Raw genomic sequence first — 21,635 nt, forward strand, 5'->3', positions numbered from 1 at the left:
AGTCCCTCTTATGCCACAGGCTTTCCCTGGAAACACATTTGAAACACCTCGTGTGTTTCCTGTCACACATGGCACTGCCTGGAGATCATTTGCCATCCTGACATCTTCCTTCCATGCCCAGTGCTCTCACCACTGCACACGGACCTGAGCTGCTTCTTTTTCCTAAAATTTGCCCCCCTTTTTTTTTTTTTTAGTTATTATTTCAAATATTATCCTTTCTGCTTGCTTTCAACTTTTCTTTCAGTTTTCATCCACCATCATCAACCTTGTCAGTTAGGGGAAAAAAAACTGAGATCTATTCAAGCTCAAAAGCGTTTGCAGCAGTCTAAAAGTCAACTAAAGATATTACTTAGCTACTTTTTATCTAATTTTTCCCTGCACTCTGAAATTGAGGACAGAAACAGAAATAGTAATAACAAAAAATAAATTAAGATGATGATATTTATCATGAAAGACTGCTCTAGGCTGGATCAAATATAAATGCAAATTCTTACTCACAATGCTGGATACAGACAGCCAAATCTCAACATATTCAAGCTACTTTAAAAGACAGAGCTTCCACTAAAGGGTAAACAAATTATCAGCTGCCTAAGATAGGGGTTCTGAAAACAAGTTTTATCTAAGAAAAGCTTTTCTAGTCCCTGCAGTTGATATCCAATTAATGCTTCTGGTATTCTAAAGGCATTATCACTTGCTTGAAAATAAACATAAAAATTCTGCTAACAAAACTTGGTTTGTGTTTTTAATGGATTAGTAAAATAGCACAAAACTATGAATGTAGGTTTTTACTTTAATATTATTTTCCCATATACTATCATCATTGAGGATTACTCCCATGCCTTACTGGCACTGTTATTCTTCTGTATGAAAAAATATGATGCAAATAAATAAAAAGAAGCTACAGCATGCCCCACTGTAAACAACCAGAAGCATTTTGCTGCGTTCACCTTATATTGCACTACTGAACAGAGCACATCCTCACCCCATAAATGTCAAAGGGAGTTTTATTACCATTCAAATCACTCTAAGAATTGGACTACAGTTTCATGATGGGGCAAAGAAGTGCATGTTACTTTAATCTGCTCCCCAGATTGGCCCAATTTAGACTATGACCTACAGCCCAGTCTGGCTTGAACTAAATAATCAGCATTTACTAAGGTAACTCAGTTATCAGCCTCAATTTAAGATGCCTGTCTAAGAGCATACCATCAGTATTTTGACTGGGATTCACTTAATAGCTTAATAGATTTTCAGTTATAAAGGCATATTAGAATACCAGGCAATTTTCCCCCCTACTTGCACCATTTCCTATCACTTGTGTGTCTAGCTTATATCTCAGAACTAAAAATTATTGCTGGCCTGTTCTCAATGTACCTTAATATCATACCTAAAGGAAAAAAAAATCCAATTAAGATTTATGGGATCTGACTCTTCTTTGCCTTTTAGTTTGACCACATAATTTAGCATTTCACTTTAATATTTAACTAGTGTAACTAGCAATTACATAAGCTGCAAGGTATAAAAGAATCAGACCTGTCTGATTACATGAAATTAAATATTTCTCATTTTTATTAAGCATTCTTTCACTGGTGTCAGACCATGCCCCAAAGAGGAGGTTCTAATACCGCTTTTAAGCTATTTAGAGATTTTAAAATCGTGTCAAACTATGCTCTGAATGTCCTAAAATGCAGCAGTTGTGAGCACAATGTTATTTTCAGAGGCAAGGAGCCTCTGAAAACAAGATTGGTTTCCAAACTCTAGTCTGGTTATACAGAGTTCCAATCACAGACCAAGGGAAAAAAAAAAGACTCTGCTGCTACTGTTACAGCCCTTCACTAGGGTGAATAGGAAAAATAAATAAACCTGAGAACCAGCTATTATTAGTTTTCCTCTGCAGATAAATACTATTAATGCTGCTTGGTTTGCTCTCCAAGCACTTGGCCCAAAAGCAGCAGCACTGCACTGATCTGTGCCCTGGAAACGTTGAGGTTTGGTCCATCCAAGCCCCAAGAACAGCAGAGAGAAGAAGAGGGAAGTAAAGAGAGAAGAGTGAGGTAAAAAGAGACATCTGCCCGAGGATGCCTTCCAAAAGTTGTGTGTCCTGTTCACATGGTTTGGGAAGGCACTGTCCTTTTGTCACAGACACGGAGCATTCCTGCCCCAGAAAAGGTGAATTTGGCTGAATGGAACAGGGCAGGTCCGGCTGCCTGAGCTGGGGCTGGCAGGCTTTGTCTCCACCCAAAACATTCAGCCACATACTAACCCTCATGTTAGGTGGGTTTAAATCCAAAGGGCCAGCCCAACAAAAGTGTCCTTAAATAAGTTCATTTCAGTAACTTTCACCTGTCACCAAGAGCCAGCCCAGCCAAACCCCTGAGCCTGCAGCATCCTCTGGGCACAGCCCAGCAGCCCCAGGGGACTCTCACCTGTGCCAGGGCTGCTGCACTCTGCTCCCTGCCCACCTGGGCAGCAAAACACACCTGAACCATCCTGAACCAGCTCCAGCAGCCACCTGCACATCAGCACCTCCCACCTGCTGCTTCCAGGGGGAGCAGAACCCTGGATGAAGGAGACCAAGGAGGTGCCCACCAGCACACTGGGAAGAACAGTGATCTTAAAAAAACCTTCTGGTGTGCTGGCAGAACGACAGAAAAGACTAGAAATGTTCCATTACAAAGTCTTTGCAAAACAAAACCCAAAAAAATCACTAAAAAATACACCTCAAATTAAATGTATTTCCTTTCACCCCTTTTCACTGCACATTACAACCAGGGATCACTGTAAGCAGCATTTGTGCCACCATGATCCAATTCATTTTCCAAATACTGTGAGGATTAAGCACATATGAACCAGAAAGAAAGAAAAAACAAACCAACCACCACACATGAGAAATAAGGCCTGGCTTCCATTTCAAGGAATATCAATAACTGAAATTGTTAACAAGTGACTGACAAAAACTGTTCTGCTTCCTACTGGTTTAACTGCTTCTAGGCAAAATTATGATTACTGCTAATAAGCCTAGAAATCTAATAAGCCTCAATAACAATACAGAACAGCACGTCACAAAACAACTACACTTTGCAGTCAGAATGGCTCCCCTGCAGCCAAAAATACAATGTGAATGTGGCTTGAAAGAGCCAGGTGAAATTAGCACTTGAGATTCACGGGGGAAGGGACTTTGCACACAAGGGCACCATTTAGTTGTATTTCAGGTCCTGTTAAATTGGCTCACGCTACCATATAAACTGGAAATCCAAAGATGATAGCTATAAGGACAGTGTAGCTGCTTCAGAAATATTTTTTCCTCCATTAAAGTTATTTTTCTTTCATTATGAAGGACCATGGCTTGGATTGGAAGAGACCTCAAAGACCATCGAGTTCCAACACCTCTGCCATGGGCAGTGGGCAGTGACAACTCCCACCAGGCCAGGTCGCTGAAAGCCCCATCCAACCTGGCCTTGAGCACTTCCAGGGAAAACTTCCAGACCTGACAACACAATGGAGATTTTTTTTCAGCCCTAATTCCAAGCAAATGCTTGTGACTTTAATGGATTTACATCTTCCCCCCAAAACCAGAGTTTTGTGGCACAGTTCATGGCAGCTACAACAGAGGGAAAGAGACTTTTAGGTCAGACCCCTACCACAGATCAAATTTCCATATGTGACAAAGCTGATCTTGGTTCCAGAGGGCTGCCTGCAAGATTCACAGCAATTAACCTATGCCAGTTCTCCTCTGAGAAACACTATAAAGCTCTGGAATGCTCCAGCAGATGCATACACTTTCTAGAGAATCAGAATGTACAGATTAAGCTACAGAACGTGGCTTTGTCACTGAACAGGAGGGGCTGAACTGTGATCTGCTTTTTTTCTTAGTAACTACAACCTAATCTGTATTCCCCTGCTGAAAGGATTGCAATAAAACCCTTTGTAATGAAAGGACAATTAAGTCACACTATGGGCAAAAAGTCATCATTTGATAATGATCCACTAATTTCAGCAAGATAAGACACTAATCACTTACGGTAATCAAATTAGCCCTGGTAATGCAGTGACTGGACCCTGCTGCAGCAATTCAGAGATGCTCATTAGCTGTGCACCAGATGCCACCAGGTCACAGCGTGTCCCTGACAGACACTGCGAGGCTGGCAGGACACCACGGTACCTCCTGTCCCATTTTGGGTACCAGAAAAGGCAGATTCTGGATTCATCAGTCATGCTTACTGACAGTTTCCAGCCACACACGTACCGGTGTCTGGCAATTCAGAATATGATGATGCCCAAAGAAAGGCTCAATTATGTAGTGTTTTACAACATTATCTATTCCCGAAATAAATGACAGTCATAAAATACTGCAGATTTTTTTTTCCCCGACATTGAAAGAATTATCTATAATAAAAGCATATCCACAATAAATCCAATCCATGGCCATGGATACTTAATCCCGCGCACTCCTCCGGGAAAGCAAAGGAGAATCAGGTGTGCTTTGGTTCTGCCCAGCACCAGCAGGTGGCAATAGCAGCCCAGCCAACCCATCCCACAGCGCAGCAGCTGCTTCATTCCCCTTTTCCCTTGCACTCAGCCCTACCCCAGCCTTTTATAACTCAAACTCAGCGTCAGGCTAAGCATCTAAAATAAAAAGGACACCTACTCCTGCCTCAGGAGCTAGTCCAAAGCCTGGGTCCAACCTCAGCAGCTCCCAGGAACCCAGGACTGACACTTCCAATGTGGCAAATCCTGCTGTTCTGTGCTGAAGGCATAGCTGCCTCATCCAGAGATCCATCACATCCCCCTGATTTCTGCAAACTGACACCCCTCCCATGTATTCTGGCTCAAGGAGAGAGCAGCATGCAAGACTCCACTCATTCCCTGTACAAACACTGCATATATGCCCCAAACCACATGATACATGGAAAAGCAGGAGAAAGAAAAACACTTTTTAATAACCTGGACATGATAGAAGTACACCAGGCGTGGATCTGAACAGAAAGTTAGATCCAAAAAGTGGTTTCTGTTTTTCAGATTTCATCAAGTTCTCTGTATAAGTGAGTTAGGACTGTATGGTCTTGCTTTACCAGTCATCTCAAGTTCAAGGAAGAGGCAGAGGTGGTTTGGTGCATGGAAATTAATTGCCATTGTAAACCCAAGCTGCAGGCATCAATCACAGAATGACAATGCTGTAAATCAAAGAGCAATCTGGCTTCATCCAGGATCCCAGGACTACAGTTTCCAAACTTCTCAACAGTCTAGCAAACAGATCTGTGGGGTTTTTATAAATGGAGCTGTAGGAAAAACATAATCCTAGGCAAATTCATATGTAAAGTTACATCTCTGATCTGACCTCACCAGAATCCTTTCTGGAATTATAATAAGGTAAGAAAAACAAGTGGCTGATCTACACCTGCTTTTCAGACTCACAGTTCTAAGTGCTCAATTACCTCAGACCACCAGGAACTTGCAGCTCAGCATTCCCTCCCTAACAGCCATTCTTCTGGCCTGCAAGGACTCACCCACTGACCTGAGACAAAAACTATTTCATATGACCCTAAAGGAGAAACTGGAAAAAACTGCATTGTAACCACTGTTCTCTACTATGATTTTCTGGTAAAAGAGCTTTTGAATCAAGTCTCATCCCTGCACTGGAAAAGGAAATGTGACTGAAGGTGGTAGAAAGAAAAAGAGGAAGGGGAATTACATTCTCTTGGCTTCCACCCATCACTGTAGACTTTTAAAACTGAGTGTGTTCATGCTAGGATGGATTTACATTCTGGTAGTCAAAACCCACAGCATCTTCTTATCATAGGAACACCTGCTCAAATGCAAGTTACACACTAGGACTTCTTGTCCCAAATTGCTTTGATCTTTAATTTCAGTTCCAGTATTGTCTGTATGTCTATTCATAAAGCTAAATTATGACTTGAACTGCAAAATTCATTCTAGCTCCTTCAGAATTTGAAACACTGAATCAGAATATGAAATTAGCCACTGCCTCCAGCTGCAATACATTTCTTATTTCTCATTTTCACCCACATTCATTGGAAACCTAGTTCAAATGACAACCTGAAAACTGGTTTAATCTCAACTAGTACATGGAGGTTCCTCCTCCTCCCTGCCTTTTCATTCCTTGTAAGCACCCAAAACAATGACAGGAATGGCAGGAGATGAGCCAAATACCCCTCCAAGGTACTCCAAGCACCACACAGCTGAGCAACAGGTGTTGAGCTCTGCAAAACACAAAACCAGACACCAAAAACCCAAAACACTCTTTAATTTGATTCAATTATTTTGAGCATTCAGCCTCAGGCCTAACTCTGCAGCTGTTCAGAGCATCCACTGATACTTGTGTGCCATTCCTGAGCCAGAGGGGCAACATTTCCCTTCCAGCCTCTCGAGTGGAAGCAATGCAGTGTGGTGGAGCCCCACCAAGAGGGGAACAGAGCAAGCACTGCACCGCTGCACATCTTCCTGCTCACCAAACCTGCTTCCTTTGTGACAGGGAAACCCACCTGGCTGATCACGGGAAGCCAGCTGATGCAATCTTTTGTGATTTCAGAAAAGCTTTCCATGGTGCCTCTCACAGTGACCTTCTGGACAAAATCATGGTGTGGTGGGTGAGCCACTGGCTCACAGGTTGGGCGCAAAGGGTGGCAATGAATGGGGTGGCATCCCCAGAGAAGTGGGCACTGCACCAAGCCTGGCACAGCTCCAGAAGTGTTTGGAAAACACTCTCAGGCACCTGCTGTGATTCTGGGGGCGTCCTGTCCAGAGCTGGGAGTTGGACTTGATGATCCTTTTGGGTCCCTTCCAACTCAGCATCTTCTGTTATTCTGTGGATCAGGCTGCCCAGGGAGGTGATGCAGTGCTCCCCTCTGGAAATATTCAAAATCCACCTGGACACATTCAGTTGTAACCTGCTCCAGGTGATCTGCTCAGGTGTAACCTGCTCTAGGGGATCTGCTCAGGTGTAACCTGCTCCAGGTGATCTGCTCAGCTGTAATCTGCTCTCTGCCTTGGACCAGATGATCTTCAGAGGTTCCTTCCAACCTTAACTATTCTGTGATTCTGGGATAACAAGACCACATAAGTCAGGCTTTGTTCTGTGCTCAAATCTGCAGAGCTAAATGCAAAGCCAACCCGCAGTAGCTCTAGATCTCTGGAAAAGAAGCTATTTTTAAACAGCAGTAGCAGTGTGGACTGCATAAATTAGCATAATCTCAGCCCTCACAGATAGTTCTCAGCTGTTTTACATACTACAAATCAACACCCTGCAGATCCCTCACTTCTACTAAGTGGTCAATCATGCATTTCATGAGGCTTAAAATCTCCTTTTTTCATCCTACAGAATCTCAACGGCCCTTTTATACATTCTCCTTTTCCTTTTCAGAGCAGCACCATCATGGGCTCAGGTTCCATTACAAATCTCACAAGGTTTCATGTGTGACTGGTGGCTCTGTGGATGCCTAAATGCAGGACACCCTCTTATTTTCTCAGCTGATATGATTTTTTCCTCATGGGCAGATGGCATAGAAGGGGAGTGCAGATGGAAACCCAGAGCCCACAAACTCCTCATTATAATTTGAAATAGTGCTAGCAGCTCTTCAATTCTCATCTCTTCAAATTATTTTCAGCAATAAAGGATGAACTGCTGTTTTCAGAAGGCACAGCCAAAAGTAATGATATCTGTTTATAGCTGAGAACCTTCTAACAATGTGACTTCTATTTTCACAAGTTTTATTAAAATCTATAAATCGTTGCTGAAGAGGACTTCAAATCAAGCACCTCTTGCTTTGATGCAAGTATTACCTTAAGAAGAAAGATCAATAAGAAAATAACAGATCACACATGCATGAAGGTTTAGAAGTCCCACAGTTAGCTATTTAAGGTAATCCGTGGCTCCAGGTATCACTTTACCTGAGCTGCTTGGAATTACAGTGGATTTATCTCTGCAGAACAGCTGTGAGATAAGGGAGCTGTGGTGACAAACTGCAGCAGGCAGCGAGGGGTGACAGTGATGCTGGTGGCCTGTGGCTCTCAGACTCCTCACCCTGCATCCTCCCTGCCCTTTGGGACTGAAACCCCTCCTGCCAGAAAGGCGGCTCCAAATGAGGGTGGTGCAATAGAAACTCCTCTTATCGTTTCTTCAAGCTGGTTCACAGCATGCCCAGTCTGCTGGAACTGGCTTTCCTAACCTTCCCACCAGTTGGAAAAGTCCTAAAAACAGCAAAATAAAAATATCTGTGGTGGAAAATAGCAAGGAATGAATAATAATAAGAATTAGAGGTCAGGCTTGGATCCCTGAAAAGTTTGTATTAACCAATGGAAAAGCATTAAAATAACTAAACTTATCCCTTAGCTATAAAAAGAAAACAAACAATACTTGAGACACCCAAGTGACATGGTTGGTGAGGATTTACAAACTCACAGACACTCTCTCACACAGCATAAATGAAAAGCTGGCTTATTTGTTCCTGTTCCAGAAACCTGCAGTCAGGTCACAAATAGCCTCTTTTGTTCCAAGCTCTGACCTGGTCCCTGACAACCAATTATTAAACCACACTGCTCCAGCTCAGCTAGAAAGGAACCTTCTAAACTGTCTCACAAAATGGTTTCTGTCTATTTAAAAGATGGATACATGTTGCTTAACTGTATTTTCAGCTTGCAAGAGTAAAGGCTTTTTCTCAGATGGCTGAATTTATTTGCATATTACATATCAAAAACATCCTGATGTTCAACCTAGTTGTGATATGCATACTCTACAACATCAATAATTTGCCTACAGAATGCAGGCTATAATCTTCCTCAGCATGCAGGGACACCAATGACCTCACACAGGGACCACAGAAGATGAAAGAATTAAATATTTCATCACCAAAGACAATTTATCTTTCCTGCATTCATGGAAGAAGATTATGGGAGGTCATCATCTTAGAGGTTTCCCTTTCACAACAAAAAATGACAATAATCAGTTTTCATTAGGGAAGACTTGTCCTTTCTCCTGCATCCCATGACTTTCCTGTCCCACCCACCAAATACAGCACTGATATCAACCAAGTAACTACACAGTATTGTCTGCCCCAAAGGTTTACAAAGGGTAACAGAAACGCTCAAATTTGAGATGCAGCCCTTAAGGACTTACCCGTGTCAAAAGAACCTAACACACGTTTTATCTCCAGTTTAATGGCTTGCACTGGAAACTGATCAGGCTCTTCCAAAGTGACCATTTGAAAGTGCTGTTTCAAGAGAAAACTCAGCTCGAGCTTGACAGAATAAAGCATTTCCAGAGGAAGGGAACACTCCATTGTATGTGCCTTGAGGAAGCCCTGATTCTGTGAAATCCATCAATATCCCACAGCTCACCCAAAGGCACGTTTAGAGCCTTTGGCATTAGAGGCTGATCACGCAGGGAAGGGCAAAGAGAATTTTGGCAGAGGATGAGATACTGTGCCAGCATTCCTGATGCAGTAAAAGTGACTCTACCACACATCTGTCTCTCTGAGAGAGGCTGAATCTGCCTGTGACAAGGTCAATTTTGAGAAAGGTTGGTATTAAAAGATTATGCTCCCTCCGTCCTCTCACTGAGGTTATGCTAATTATTGCAGGAGAGCAAAGGAATTCTTTGATCCCCCAAGTCCTCCTTCCCTCACAAGTTGACTCTGGCTGCCAGCACAGCACCCAGAGGGGCAGCACAGCACATCCTAATTCCATAATTGTGAGGAATTAGCCATTTTCAACCTTGAAATTTAACCCTAAGAAATTGAGTATGCAGTAATCCACATAATCCAGGCCTCTACACCTGTCCCTCTTCCAACTAATCTCACCACCCTTCACCATGACACAATCTTAATTTAGAGTCCTGCCTGCTAAGGTCAGTGAGTAAGTGGATGCTCAGGAGCTGCAACAAGTATTTGTCACACGGTGAGACCAATTGCTTTGTGAACTCTGAGAGACAGAAATGCCAGCAGTGAGCCCTTTGCCAGCCATGCACAAACAATCTTTACAAATCTTTACAAGGTTCTGGGAGGCGGCGAGGAGAAGGGATAGATAAAGAAATAAACGCATGGAGCACAGCCCTGGATAATGCGATCTGCTGGTATTAAGTTTTCTCCTGAAAGAGTTAAGCATATACCAGCTGCTCTACATTAAACCGAGCTGGCATTTTAAATCATGCAAATGAGCTGAGCTCCCATCCCTTTCAGCCCAGCATGTACAGCATTGCTGTGAAGGATGCAGTGCTGGCCAAAGCAAGCCCTGCCATTTCAGCTGCTGCCACAGAGGAGGCAGGGCAGGCAGTGGCTCTCAGTGATGCTGCAGCTACTCACAGGATGGTTTGCAAGAGCCTCCTTCCACCACAGGTACTGTCTGCATGACCAAAACATGCCCCATGTGCACAGAAAGCCTGGGGCTTTTATTTGTTGAAAATTCATTTATATACGCTACTAAGAACCACTGAGAAAATATTTAAAATTCAACTATTTGCCAGTGGAACACTGAAATTTCAAATTTGTCTTTGCCTGATGCTGCACAATAAACACTGCGTGGATCTGACAGGCCATTGGCCCAGAAATGCTGACACAGCAGCCAAGGGTGGCATCAGTCCCCTCCATCACATCCAACACTAGGGGACATTTCTCAGACTGTGAAGGGAAGAGATGAAAATCTGTGTTTATCCAACACAAACCCCTCTTCTGCTGAATCTGAGAGCATTCAGGAGGCAATACAGAGGGCTAAATCCTCCTTAGTTCACACTGCTGTGGCCAAGAGATTAAGTTTCAGCACAAAGCTGAAACGGTGAAAGGAGAGTGAAGGATCTGCTATTAAGAAGTCCAGGAGCTCCACAGACTTTTTAAAAACATTATTTCAGGTTCCTTGTCTACCCGCTCAACAAGGGAAAGGTGGAATTCGTGTCTGTGTTAAAAATAAGGTAAGCAGCCTTGCTATCCAACCTGATGAACCAACCCAGCAGCGGTGGTGACCCAGGGGCAATGACATCCCACCACACCATACTGCATCTTGGTGGCATCAGCCCACATGTCCCAACCCTCCTAGGGGAGCGCCAAAAGGCTTCTTATAGGCAGGAAAGGAAAGGAAAATCTACATTGCTGCAGTGTGGAAAGCTGCTATCTGACTGCTTGGAAACAGGATCCTAGGCAACCACTGCTCTTCCTCTTGAAGAGCACAAAGAGGTTTGATTCAGTGAAATAAAGGAAATTCATCACAATTCCCCTGGAGATGCTCCACAGGGATGAACAGGATGCTGCTGCCTCCCCTTTCCAGCTCCACACTAGAGGACCTGGCCCCTTTTTGGCAGCTTTCTTTGGCAGTGCCCAGCTGGCACGTTACCCTGGAGGACCAGACCCCTGTGTGCTCCAGAGCCCATCCCAGAGGAGCAAGATGCAGTGATGCCAAAAATACTCCTTCCCAAAATAATCCATCCCAGTTAAGCCTCAGACAAGTCTGGAATACATGTGGCTGTCCTGGGAAGCAGACTGACCTCTGGTTATTGAGCAAGAAAAGCTTAATTTCTAAACAATTGCATCAAATGGTCAATGCACATTTGATCTTGACACAACACATGACATTTTTCCATTAGTTTTGAAGACTTAAATATCCATACATCTCTGGCAAATGGAGAATAAGTTAAAATTGATTCAAATTTGTCTTACCAGACTGATCCATTAATTAATGTCTCCACCAGTTGCAATCAAAGTTGCATATCGATCATGGTGGATCAAAATGCCAGTACTGAAACTACCTGTGGTTTCCAACAGTGGACACAGCTCAAGAGGAGATGGCTGAAGGAAAAGGAATCTGCTTCTCAACACTTGTCTCAAGATATGCAAGCATAACAAAGTCTTAGCACCCATATTCACCGTGAAATATCACACAAGCTAGATCAGCAACACGAAATCCCACCAGGGTATTCATTTTGTTCTACCAGTAGGCAAGTATATAGAACTAATAGATGGCAGAAAAAGATAAGACAATAATTTTTGGTCAGCATTTCCAGAAGATAAGCAATCCTATGAGGGAAGACCCCCTCATTGTGTGAAACAAAAAGGTATTACTACAACAGCTCTCACGACTGAGAATGTCACTCCATGAGACAAAAAAATACATAAAATTACAATTTCAGCCTGTCACACACTTCTCCCAAGAGTAAAGCATGCGTGTCCTCAGACAGCTGCTCCAGAGGATGTTCTTCCTAAACAACTCTGAAGAGAAATCCAGTTCCTTTGGCTAAAAGGCCTTGCCAGCCCCTACAAGGTTACCTGGGAGATGAGGGAGAACATGCAAAGATCAGGGAAGTTGGGTCAGTCCCTTTGCTTGGAGAAAGGGCAACCAAGCCAACAGGACCCCAGCACTGAGAGGAGCTACTGCGGCAGCCAGAGAGCAAGGCAGCCTGCCAAGGGCTGGTCCAGGGTTTCTGCTTATTTATTTATGGATTATTTACTTCAGGAGAAAGCCTGGATGTGCATGACAGGCTCGCTTTCTTCAGCAGGTGAGACAAACATCTCCGGGTTTCTCTTTGCTTCACAGCAAAGCCAAGGCACTTCTGGATCATACCATGGCTGTCATCACACAAGGGACAAGACAGAAGAAATGGACCAAGACTAGTGACAGGACAGGTAAAATAAAGACACTTAGGGAGACTCCTTCCCACTGAGAAAGAGAGGATATGGCAACTTACAGCCACTGCTGTAGAGACAAAAAAATCCATGCAAGGAAAAGGAATTAACATCCATGACAAGGGATGAACACAAGCTAAAAAATGCAAGTACACAAGGCACTGTCAAAACATGATGTTATGGCAGTCCAAAACTCAACACGCACAGGGGAAAAAGTCCTGGTAAAAGTGAATTTTCAAATACAGAAGTTGGATACCTTTCTCTCTCAGGCATTGTTTTCCCACACATTGCTTCCAATTCTGAAATAACCCAAAATTAAAATGAAAAATAATCCAAGGATAACACAACTAAAAATACTTTCAACAGGCAAAAAAAAGGTGGAATCAGAAGAAAACTTCAGATTTCAGCCTGTTTTAAAATAAGAAGTGACCTGTTTTCTCATTTATTTTAATAGGTGGTTTATTTGTTTTAAGTTTTAGCAGTTATTTCCATGCCTTTGCAAAACTGAAGAAACTGAGACTGTTTCCACAAACTATTTCAGAAAAAACAATTTACAGATAAAATTAGAGGCATACAACTAAGTGCCAAGTGTTTGACTGAATTCCAGTTCTTGGTGAATGGAAAACCAGCAGCTTCCTGTTACAAAATGTACCAACCGTTCATGTCTAATAATACACATCATAGCTAACCATTTATATACTTCAAATATAGATGTTTCTAAAAATAATATTAAAGCAGGGTATTTTTAGCCAGGTGAATTTCTCAGGAAAATGAGATTCTACAGTTTGCTGCAAAGAAAAAAACAGATTAATGGGTTAAAATCTTCAGGGCATCTTTTGATTTATACCAAAATAAAAAGTAGAAGATTTAGCTCCAAAGCTTCAAGAAGCAAAAAAATAAATGGGAAAAAAGGTCAAGAGCAGAGCACACACCTTTCAATTAAAGGCCCAGCTATTGCTTAATTCACAAATATTTCTTCTCAATCAGCACTTACAATATTTATCCTGTTGCAAACTTGGAAAGTTCAAGCAAAATAATTATTGATTTAAGCACCTCCTTAATTTCTTCCACTTTGGTAAGAAGAGGGAACTTTTAGGCTAGAAGCATTAAAATTCTCTACAAATTGTTCAGAGATTTAAATCTAGTGGTGAGACAATCTGGAAAGTAAAATTACAGAGCAGACAATGTTTCTCAAAGGACTCTTAAAAGTAAATTAAAACCAGCCAATACCAATCCCTAATTTCCAAAACCCAGGACTTAATCCACATATCTCAGTAAATAAAGGCTCTCTTTTCTGATACCCTCTGGACAGGCAAAAAGAGCACAAGTAGTGTTGGTTTGGGGTTTTGGGGTGTTGTTTGTTTGTGTTTTTTTGTTTTTTGTGGGGTTTTTTTGTTTTTTTTTTGTTTTGTTTTGTTTTTTTTAACTTCCTAGATACTTGAAACTTGGGGAAAGTTAATTATTTGTTTATCAGACTTCTTTATAATCAGATTTTTTTTCTTTTTGAGAACTACAGCTCAGGTTCAGCGCCAGCAGATTTCAAAAGCAGTATCTGTTGTTCTCCTCTATCAATATGCTTGTACCTCTTTCTGCTTGGTGTCACAGCAGAAGGTGATAAAAATCACTTGCTAAAGCAGGGACGAAAAAGTGAGAGTGTTCACTTCAGACATTCAACTTAATGGAGTGAACTAACAGTTCCAAGGACAGAAGGAGAACACATGGACACCATATGCATGAGCATTTTGAGCTGTTAACAAGTAGCAGCAAAGGAGAAAGATAATCTAGCATCAAGGGACCAGCAAGTAATTTTCTGTAGAGCTGCAGACTTTCTGACCTTGGCTACATTTCTCTGTGCCTTAGCCATCCACTTCACAAATGTTCTCCAAAAAATAAGAACAATATCACTACCTCTAAGGTGCTTTAGGTTAAGCATATTCAAATTTTCGAGCCAGACAGATAGATAGACTGTCACAAGGAAGAGGGAGAAAAAACCATTTTCCAATATGATTAAAAAACAAATGGAGCTTTGAACAAAGTTACTTTATGCAAAGTAACCCTCTGTACATTCTAAATGAAAACCCAATGCTTAAAGAACCTCCTGAACTCATAGCGCAACGTTACACCTGCTGTTCAAATGCAAGGCTTCAAAAAAGGTAGCTCTTTATAGCAAAAGACAAATCACTGAAAAACCCATGTTAATAATCACAGTACAACAACTTGGGAATTGTTATCTTGTTTTCTACCTGAGAACATTTCATCCAGAGCAAACCCTCCCCCACCCTCCAACAATTAAATGTTTTTCAGTATGTATCTAGAAATAGATCAAACCAACAGCAATCCTAAATAGAAGAAGAATTTGGCTACTTAGTACCCTCAAATTGCTTACAGTGGGTGTAAAAAAAAATAAATCCATCATAAAGATCCAGCAGAGGCTTTCTTGTAAGAATGACTTAGGTACATAACTATAATCATACCAACAAGCTCATCAGCACCAATTTCAAATTTATTTTGTGCTTATGTATTTTGATAGTCTGAATCTATCGTTTTCCTCAGCTTCGCCCAACTTCAGTAAAATCTATCCTTTGTTCATATCCTAAACATGACTCCATTGAGTTTCTTCCAGCTGCAAAAAGCAATCTTTTATGTGAAAGTTATCAGTATGATTGACCACATTTCTTGTAATTTCATTCATAATTAGCTCAGCAGTCATAGCGAGACCAAATTTCACACGACTGAGGCAGCTCATGCAATGGCACTGAAACCAGCTGATGTTCATCTGAGTTTAAACTGGGTCCAGATAAAGATTTGCTCGATTCCTATCCCTTCTGCAAGCTGGTTTGGTATGAGAACACACAAACACGGCTAATGCACGTCAGAAGGGAAGGCATCACTTCCCTGCAATATGCTCCATTAATCCTTCTGTCTGTGAAGCTTCACTTTGGCAAGATAGTGAAGATATGGAGATTTAAACAGTTAAAGTTATATAAAATACAGAAAAATATTTACTAATATCTGAACTGTGTGGCTTCGTTTGCATTGCTAATGGCATGGGCACAAGGGGAGTGAGGCAGAGAAGACAACTGCGAGCCCACAGAGCACGGGTCACACGCGGCTCATCAAACACCTGATGTGAGCCTAAATTTGAGGTTTGGGAAAACACTAGAGGAACCTGTGAAGTTACTCAGTTTGAGAGCAGTGCACAGCTGGCTCAACTGCCTGGAATGTGCCAGCAGTGTGCCACCAGCCTGGGAAAGCCTGTCCACTCCATCCCTGTCAGGGAACTGTGACAGACCTTCCACACCCTTGCCATTACTTGGACTACAGAATGGGCAATGAGGCCAAAAACAGAGATGGCTTTAACAGGTGTGGCAAATGTTCTGGAACACAACCCAGGTGTAGATGGTCTTGAAAAATTAGGAAAGAATCACTAGGCAAAAAAATCTAGTGTAAGACTAGAAAATAGGGACATCTAGAACACTCCAGAACTAGACCACCCCAGATCCAGGCTGCCAAACTCAACAAGATCTTCACTAACTGGGAAAGCAATATGAAGAAAAACCCAGCTGAGCGAGGCAGCTTGATTTCAGACAATATCTAACCACTTTTAAACAGAATTAGTAAAAAATAAGGGTATAGAGAAACTAAGAAGAGCTCTGTAGACAGCACAAGGAGTTGCAAGAGTTGTAGACATCCTGGGCTTTGCCTAGTGCAGTGAAAGAGAAAAGTGAGGGAGAACATCACACTCTGTCATCACCTGCCTGCCAGGTCCACCAGGAGAGTTTTCAGCAAATGAATATTGCAAAGAAGTTTACAAAGAAATACCAATTCCCAGCCCCTCCCCTCCCAGCCAAACAAAGCACAATTACAGGTAATTGCTGAACACACATATTTTAAACCCAGGTTAAATAGATCTCTCTTAACTCGCAAGTGTTTTAGTGGAAGGGTGGGACCAACCATTTAGCAAGGTCCTGATGCCTTTAGTGCTGCTTAGTTACTGAAGGTACAAACAGTGATTATTTTAATTTATTTTTCAGGTTCTCCGGAGAAAGAAAATCAAGAATTTGGAGAATAAAATATAGCAGCAATAAACACAGTAATGAAATCCATGATCTCCTTCAGTGATATTCAAAATGGCATCTTCCTTCTTGCATCTGCATGAACAATTACACCCAGCCATGGACTCCTAATGGGCAATGATTTCTTTCTTAAACAACTAATGCAAATTTAGTAGCCAAATGCATCCGACTTTCTCAGAACCACTGAGAAATACCATGCTGTAGATGAGAGATGAGAATCTTGCTATCCACTCAACAGAAGTTTCTCTGGTAACAAAGTTAAATATTTCCAAAACAATTCTCTCTAAATATGGGTAGTACAATTTATTGGCGGTGTTTTCAAATTAGACACAATAAGCACCAGTGCAACAGTCAGATACTGTTGTGCACAACACAGGGGATTTAATATGGAAAAATAGAGTGTGTATATCAGTAACAGTAAAATAGGAATGATACTGCCATGATTCATCAACCTAAGGTTTCCGACTAGCATTTACAACGGGCTTGATGCTAAAATTCTCAGGCCTTTCTTTGGAAAGTGCCCCTGAAATACTCTGAAGTGTGCTTTTTATAAATTGCACTGCATTTTAAAACACACTGCCCTTATAAAGCCATAAGACACAAAACTTAGTTATATAAAACCCAGCTAACACACGTAAAACCATATCAAGAGGAACAAAATCAGCAAAACATTTAGAAGTTTTCACTGATATCACATTTGTGAGTGGGACATCTTTCAGCAGGTTTTTTAAAATAATTTAAATTTTAAATAAATTTCAGCAGGTTTTTTAAAATAATTGGTGCTTTAATGAATACCACCTGCAGTGCTCATGTTCTCTGAAGAATCAGGTTCTAGAAAGGTACCAACTGGCACCAAGAAAGCTCATGAAGCTTTGCAGTGGTGTGTAAGTGACTTGAAACATGCTGACCCAGCATGAGAACATGGTATCCTCATAGGCTGGCTTCTGGACTGTGCTCTAGACTCTTCTACAGAACAATCAGTCCAATAAGCCACTAAATTTGGTATTATGTAGTGCAAAAAGGATTAAGAACAACTCCCTGAAATACTCCCAGAACCAAGAGAATTAGTCCAAGTGACACAATCACTCTCTCATTCTCCCTCCACCCACACAGGAGGATGTCCTTTCTTGTGGGCTGAAAATTCTGCAGAGGGACCAAGATCTACAGAGGAGAGGAGCCAAAACACTGGGCAATGGTCCAGCTTGTGGATGTAAACTATAATTCCTACTGTAAGAATATCACAGGAGATGCCAGGTGCCTGCCCAATAAAATGATGAGGGTCACATTGGTGCTTCAGACAAACCCCCCAGAGGAGCAAAGTGATCACCCTCAGACTCTCAAGCTATTCAGACCTTGTGTTCAAGCCTAAACCTTACCATGGTTATTATCAGAAAGCACTTTTTTACCTGAATATAGCTGAAGGTCTTCCAAGATAAAAGCTCCAGCTGCTGAGCTATCAGCTGGCAGCTGTCCATCCATCCTCTTCCTCCTTCCTTGGCAGAGAGGAACAGTTGGAAAAGGAATGAACAGTGCCCTTGACACAACACATCTGGAAAAATCTCCCTCTAGATGTGGACTGCCATTCCAAATTACCACCTTGAATGGCAAAACCCTGCATGCTTTTGTGGGCAGAAAGATCAAAGCTCAAAGGATCAGCAAAACTGCTGAACAACAAAAAAATGACTGTGTTTATTCAGGATAATAGGTAGTGAAAAAAGCCTCACTGGTTCACAAATTAAAAGGTGCTGGTCATCTGCTGAGACTGCCAGCCAGAGATTACTGAGAATGCAAAGCTGAAGATTTCTCCTGCTGCTGAAGAAATCAAAAATGTAAAATTATCTGACATTTCCTTAGCCAAAATCTTTCCCTGTTCAAACATAACAAGTTAGCATCAAGACCCTTTCATCATCAGGCTACAAAAAATGGGGTTTGCTCCACATCCTTGTAAGGGTTAAAACCACCATAGTGTTGCCCTTAGTGCTGCAAAGGCTCCCACTGGCAAATCTCCGTGAGCATAATCTGTTACAAGACGGGAAAGTATTTCTGAATAACAACCACTTTTTCAGCAATGTGGATTTCCATGCAGAAACCCTGGCACGTGTGAGAGAAAGGGCAGCAGATAATGAGATTTTGCTGAGATTTTGCTGACGTTTCATAATCACAAGGACAGACTCGGGCGCGAGTGAGAGAGAGCACTTGATTATCTGGTAAGGGCAAGACGTGATGCACAGGTTGGTCTGTCTGCTGCCACTGCCCTCCATCCCTGCTTGGCTGTCTCCTTTTCCTGCTCTCAGTCCCTCAGGAACTGCTCCAGTCATATCTGTCTGGCCTGAGGAGCCCAGTACGTCACCCTGTCTACCAGCAGGGAAAGTGCAGCATATCCTGAAATCAGGGCATGCGGTCAAACACGCCCCATCAGCAGGCACACTTGTCTGAAGGGAACAGGGTTACCAGGCCACACATTTCACAATCTAGGTGGTAGGGATGATCCATTATTCCTCAAAGAAGGAAAAAAAACCCAGGTGAGTCTCTGTCATCATTTCCCTCTCTTGGCACAATGGTATCACCTTCCACCGGGCTCAGATATGGGCAGAAGCAGCGTGTAACGTATATGGCTGTTGCCAAAACACATCCCAGGGCTGTAGAGCCATCTCTGGAGCACAGCAATCAATTGTGCTTGCTGCAGCAGCCCATCTGCTCTGCTCCCTCCCTAGCACAGTCACACACACGCTGTGCCCACGCTGCTGCAAAGCCCCAGCCACACCGACAACCTCCGACAACGACAGAAATCAAACCACTTCGGCAACGGGCGTCTCTCCTCCCTGTACAGCAAGCAGCACATATAAAAACACATTAGAAGGCTGACACGGGTTAAAGGGAAACCTAAAATGTGTGTACTGCTGATGTGCTGCATCTGTGATGTCATGCACATATAGCATTATACAGGCAATTCCACTTTAGTATTCATTTCCTACATAATCTGTTTAATTTAGCTGCACTGAATGACATGCATATTGTAATCTAGCGTCAAGCACTGGTTCCCATTCACTCCCCACAGAACGTTCACACAACTAGTGCTCCGGTACAGTCCATGACTGAACACAAAACACATCCATGACAAGCAGCAATCCTCCCCCAGCCAGGCACACGAGCCAGCCCTCACATTTAGCACCTCCAGAAAGCACACAAAGAACACACTCCACAAACACCATCTCCACCATCTCCCTCCTGCAAATCCCCCCCTCGGTTCAAACAGAGGCAATGGAGAAGGCAGCACAGGCAAGCAGCACACGCAGCCCCAGCCCTCAGCACCCCCATCAGCTCCATCACGCTGACAGAATTACACATGCCACTGTGTGCAACATAGAACATCCCACCACTGCAGACAGATGTTGGCACACACACACACACACATCCCTTCCCTGCGATCCCATGCTATTTACCCCAGAAATCCTGCTGCACACTCAACACAGACATGAATTCTCGCATACACCGCCCCAGCATTTGGTGCCTGCTAACCTGTGTGTCAAATCCATTTTCTACCGAGCTACTCTTCCTCGCTGGGAGGCCGTCTCCCGCGTTTTCTTGTCCGCTGGATGATTTGAGAGGAATCTGGCTGGAATACAATGGCTTCGTCACCTCCACCTTGTTCCCAAACTTCAGGTAGCAGGGCTGTGGGATGGTCCTGGCTGTCGGGACATGCAGGATTGGAGCAGCGCTGTGGACGGGTTTAGGTAGTCCCGATTTCATTTTGGAGGCTACCAGGATGGCTGGCATTTTCTCTTTCTGCTTTCCTAACACGTTTCTGTCAGCAGCAGCAACAGCAGAGACAGCAGGCAGGGAGAGAGAAAATGACACGTTGGGGAAGCTGCTCTGCTCTAAAGCAGCCTGGTTACTGCAGAGAGCTCCAAAATCAGCTTAGAATTTAAAATCAACAATAAAACCAATTAAAAAAAAAAAAAAAAAAAAAAAAAGAAAGGAAAAAAAAAAAAAAAGAAGAAGAAAAAACACACCACTTCCAGTCCAAAATATCTCCCAGCTTTATGCCAGCCTTCCACCTGTTTCCTCTAATTTTATTTTCAGTTCCTTACCACTGTCCTCTTTCCTATTTCTGCTATGTAACTTGCTCCTTCCTTTCTCTATCGGACTCCTGCAATTTTCTTGCCTGGAAATGAAAGACTTTCACTCCATTATCTTGTCACTGCATCTCCAAAGTGAGGCAGCCTTTGGGGGGAAAAAAAAAAAAAAAAAAAAAAAAAAAGGAACCTGCTGCTGCATATGCTTCCCCTTCCGTAAGCACTAGAGAGTGAGCGAGCAGGATTTCCAGCTTAAGATGTCCTTCTTCAGCCTTAGCCAAGAAGCAGATGTAGCTCAGTGTGTTAATGGCTGATGCCCTTGGATACAAGCCTTAGAGAATCAAGCTCCTTAAGCCTAAATAGCTGTGAACAGGACAACGATGCCGGAGCAGAAGGAGAAACGTCCGCTGACAGCGATTTTTAAATCAAAATACATCAGCGGCCACAAAATTTCCCGGCTCCCCTAGTGCTGAGCATAAAAACCTGGGAGGGCGGGGGTAAAAACAAGCGGGATTAAAAATGAAAGCGGTTCAGCGCGGAGCGGGAAGGGAGAGCGGCAGGCACAGCTCACGGTCCCGCCCGCAGTGCAGCGGGCTCGGCTCCCGCAGCCCGGGGGCCGGCACGGGCGGGACGGACCGACCGACGGACGGACGGACGGAGGGAGGGAGGCGGCTGCAGCCCGGCACCGAGCGGGCAGGGCGGGCCCCGATTGGCCCTGCCGCTCCCAGCACCAGCAACAAAAAAATAAATAAATAAAAAAAGAAATCGCACCCTCTCTCTCCGCAGGGGGAGGAGCGGCGGAGGGGTCTGGAGGGATGGATGCTCCAAAGGATGGATGGATGGATGGATGCTCCGGGGGC

The 21,635-nt window shown here is 43.0% G+C and overlaps 1 protein-coding gene across 5 annotated transcripts in view; it reads right to left on the minus strand.

Annotated features, from left to right (window-relative positions):
• Positions 1–21,369, minus strand: part of NAV2 (neuron navigator 2) — a 203,526-nt gene extending 182,157 nt beyond the window's left edge. For 4 of the 5 annotated variants that reach the window (XM_063158176.1, XM_063158175.1, XM_063158174.1 and 1 more), the window contains exon 1: positions 20,219–20,649. In XM_063158176.1, the coding sequence (XP_063014246.1) occupies positions 20,219–20,476 (258 nt within the window). In that variant the 5' untranslated portion in view covers positions 20,477–20,649. Of the gene's footprint in view, positions 1–20,218; positions 20,650–20,790 lie in introns of those variants that run through there. The other variant, XM_063158172.1, reaches the window with a different exon arrangement.
• Positions 21,370–21,635: the final 266 nt, after the last annotated feature.

Source organism: Melospiza melodia, chromosome 6 (genome assembly GCF_035770615.1).
Source record: "Melospiza melodia melodia isolate bMelMel2 chromosome 6, bMelMel2.pri, whole genome shotgun sequence".
In the NCBI taxonomy this organism is placed as follows: Eukaryota; Metazoa; Chordata; class Aves; order Passeriformes; family Passerellidae; genus Melospiza; species Melospiza melodia.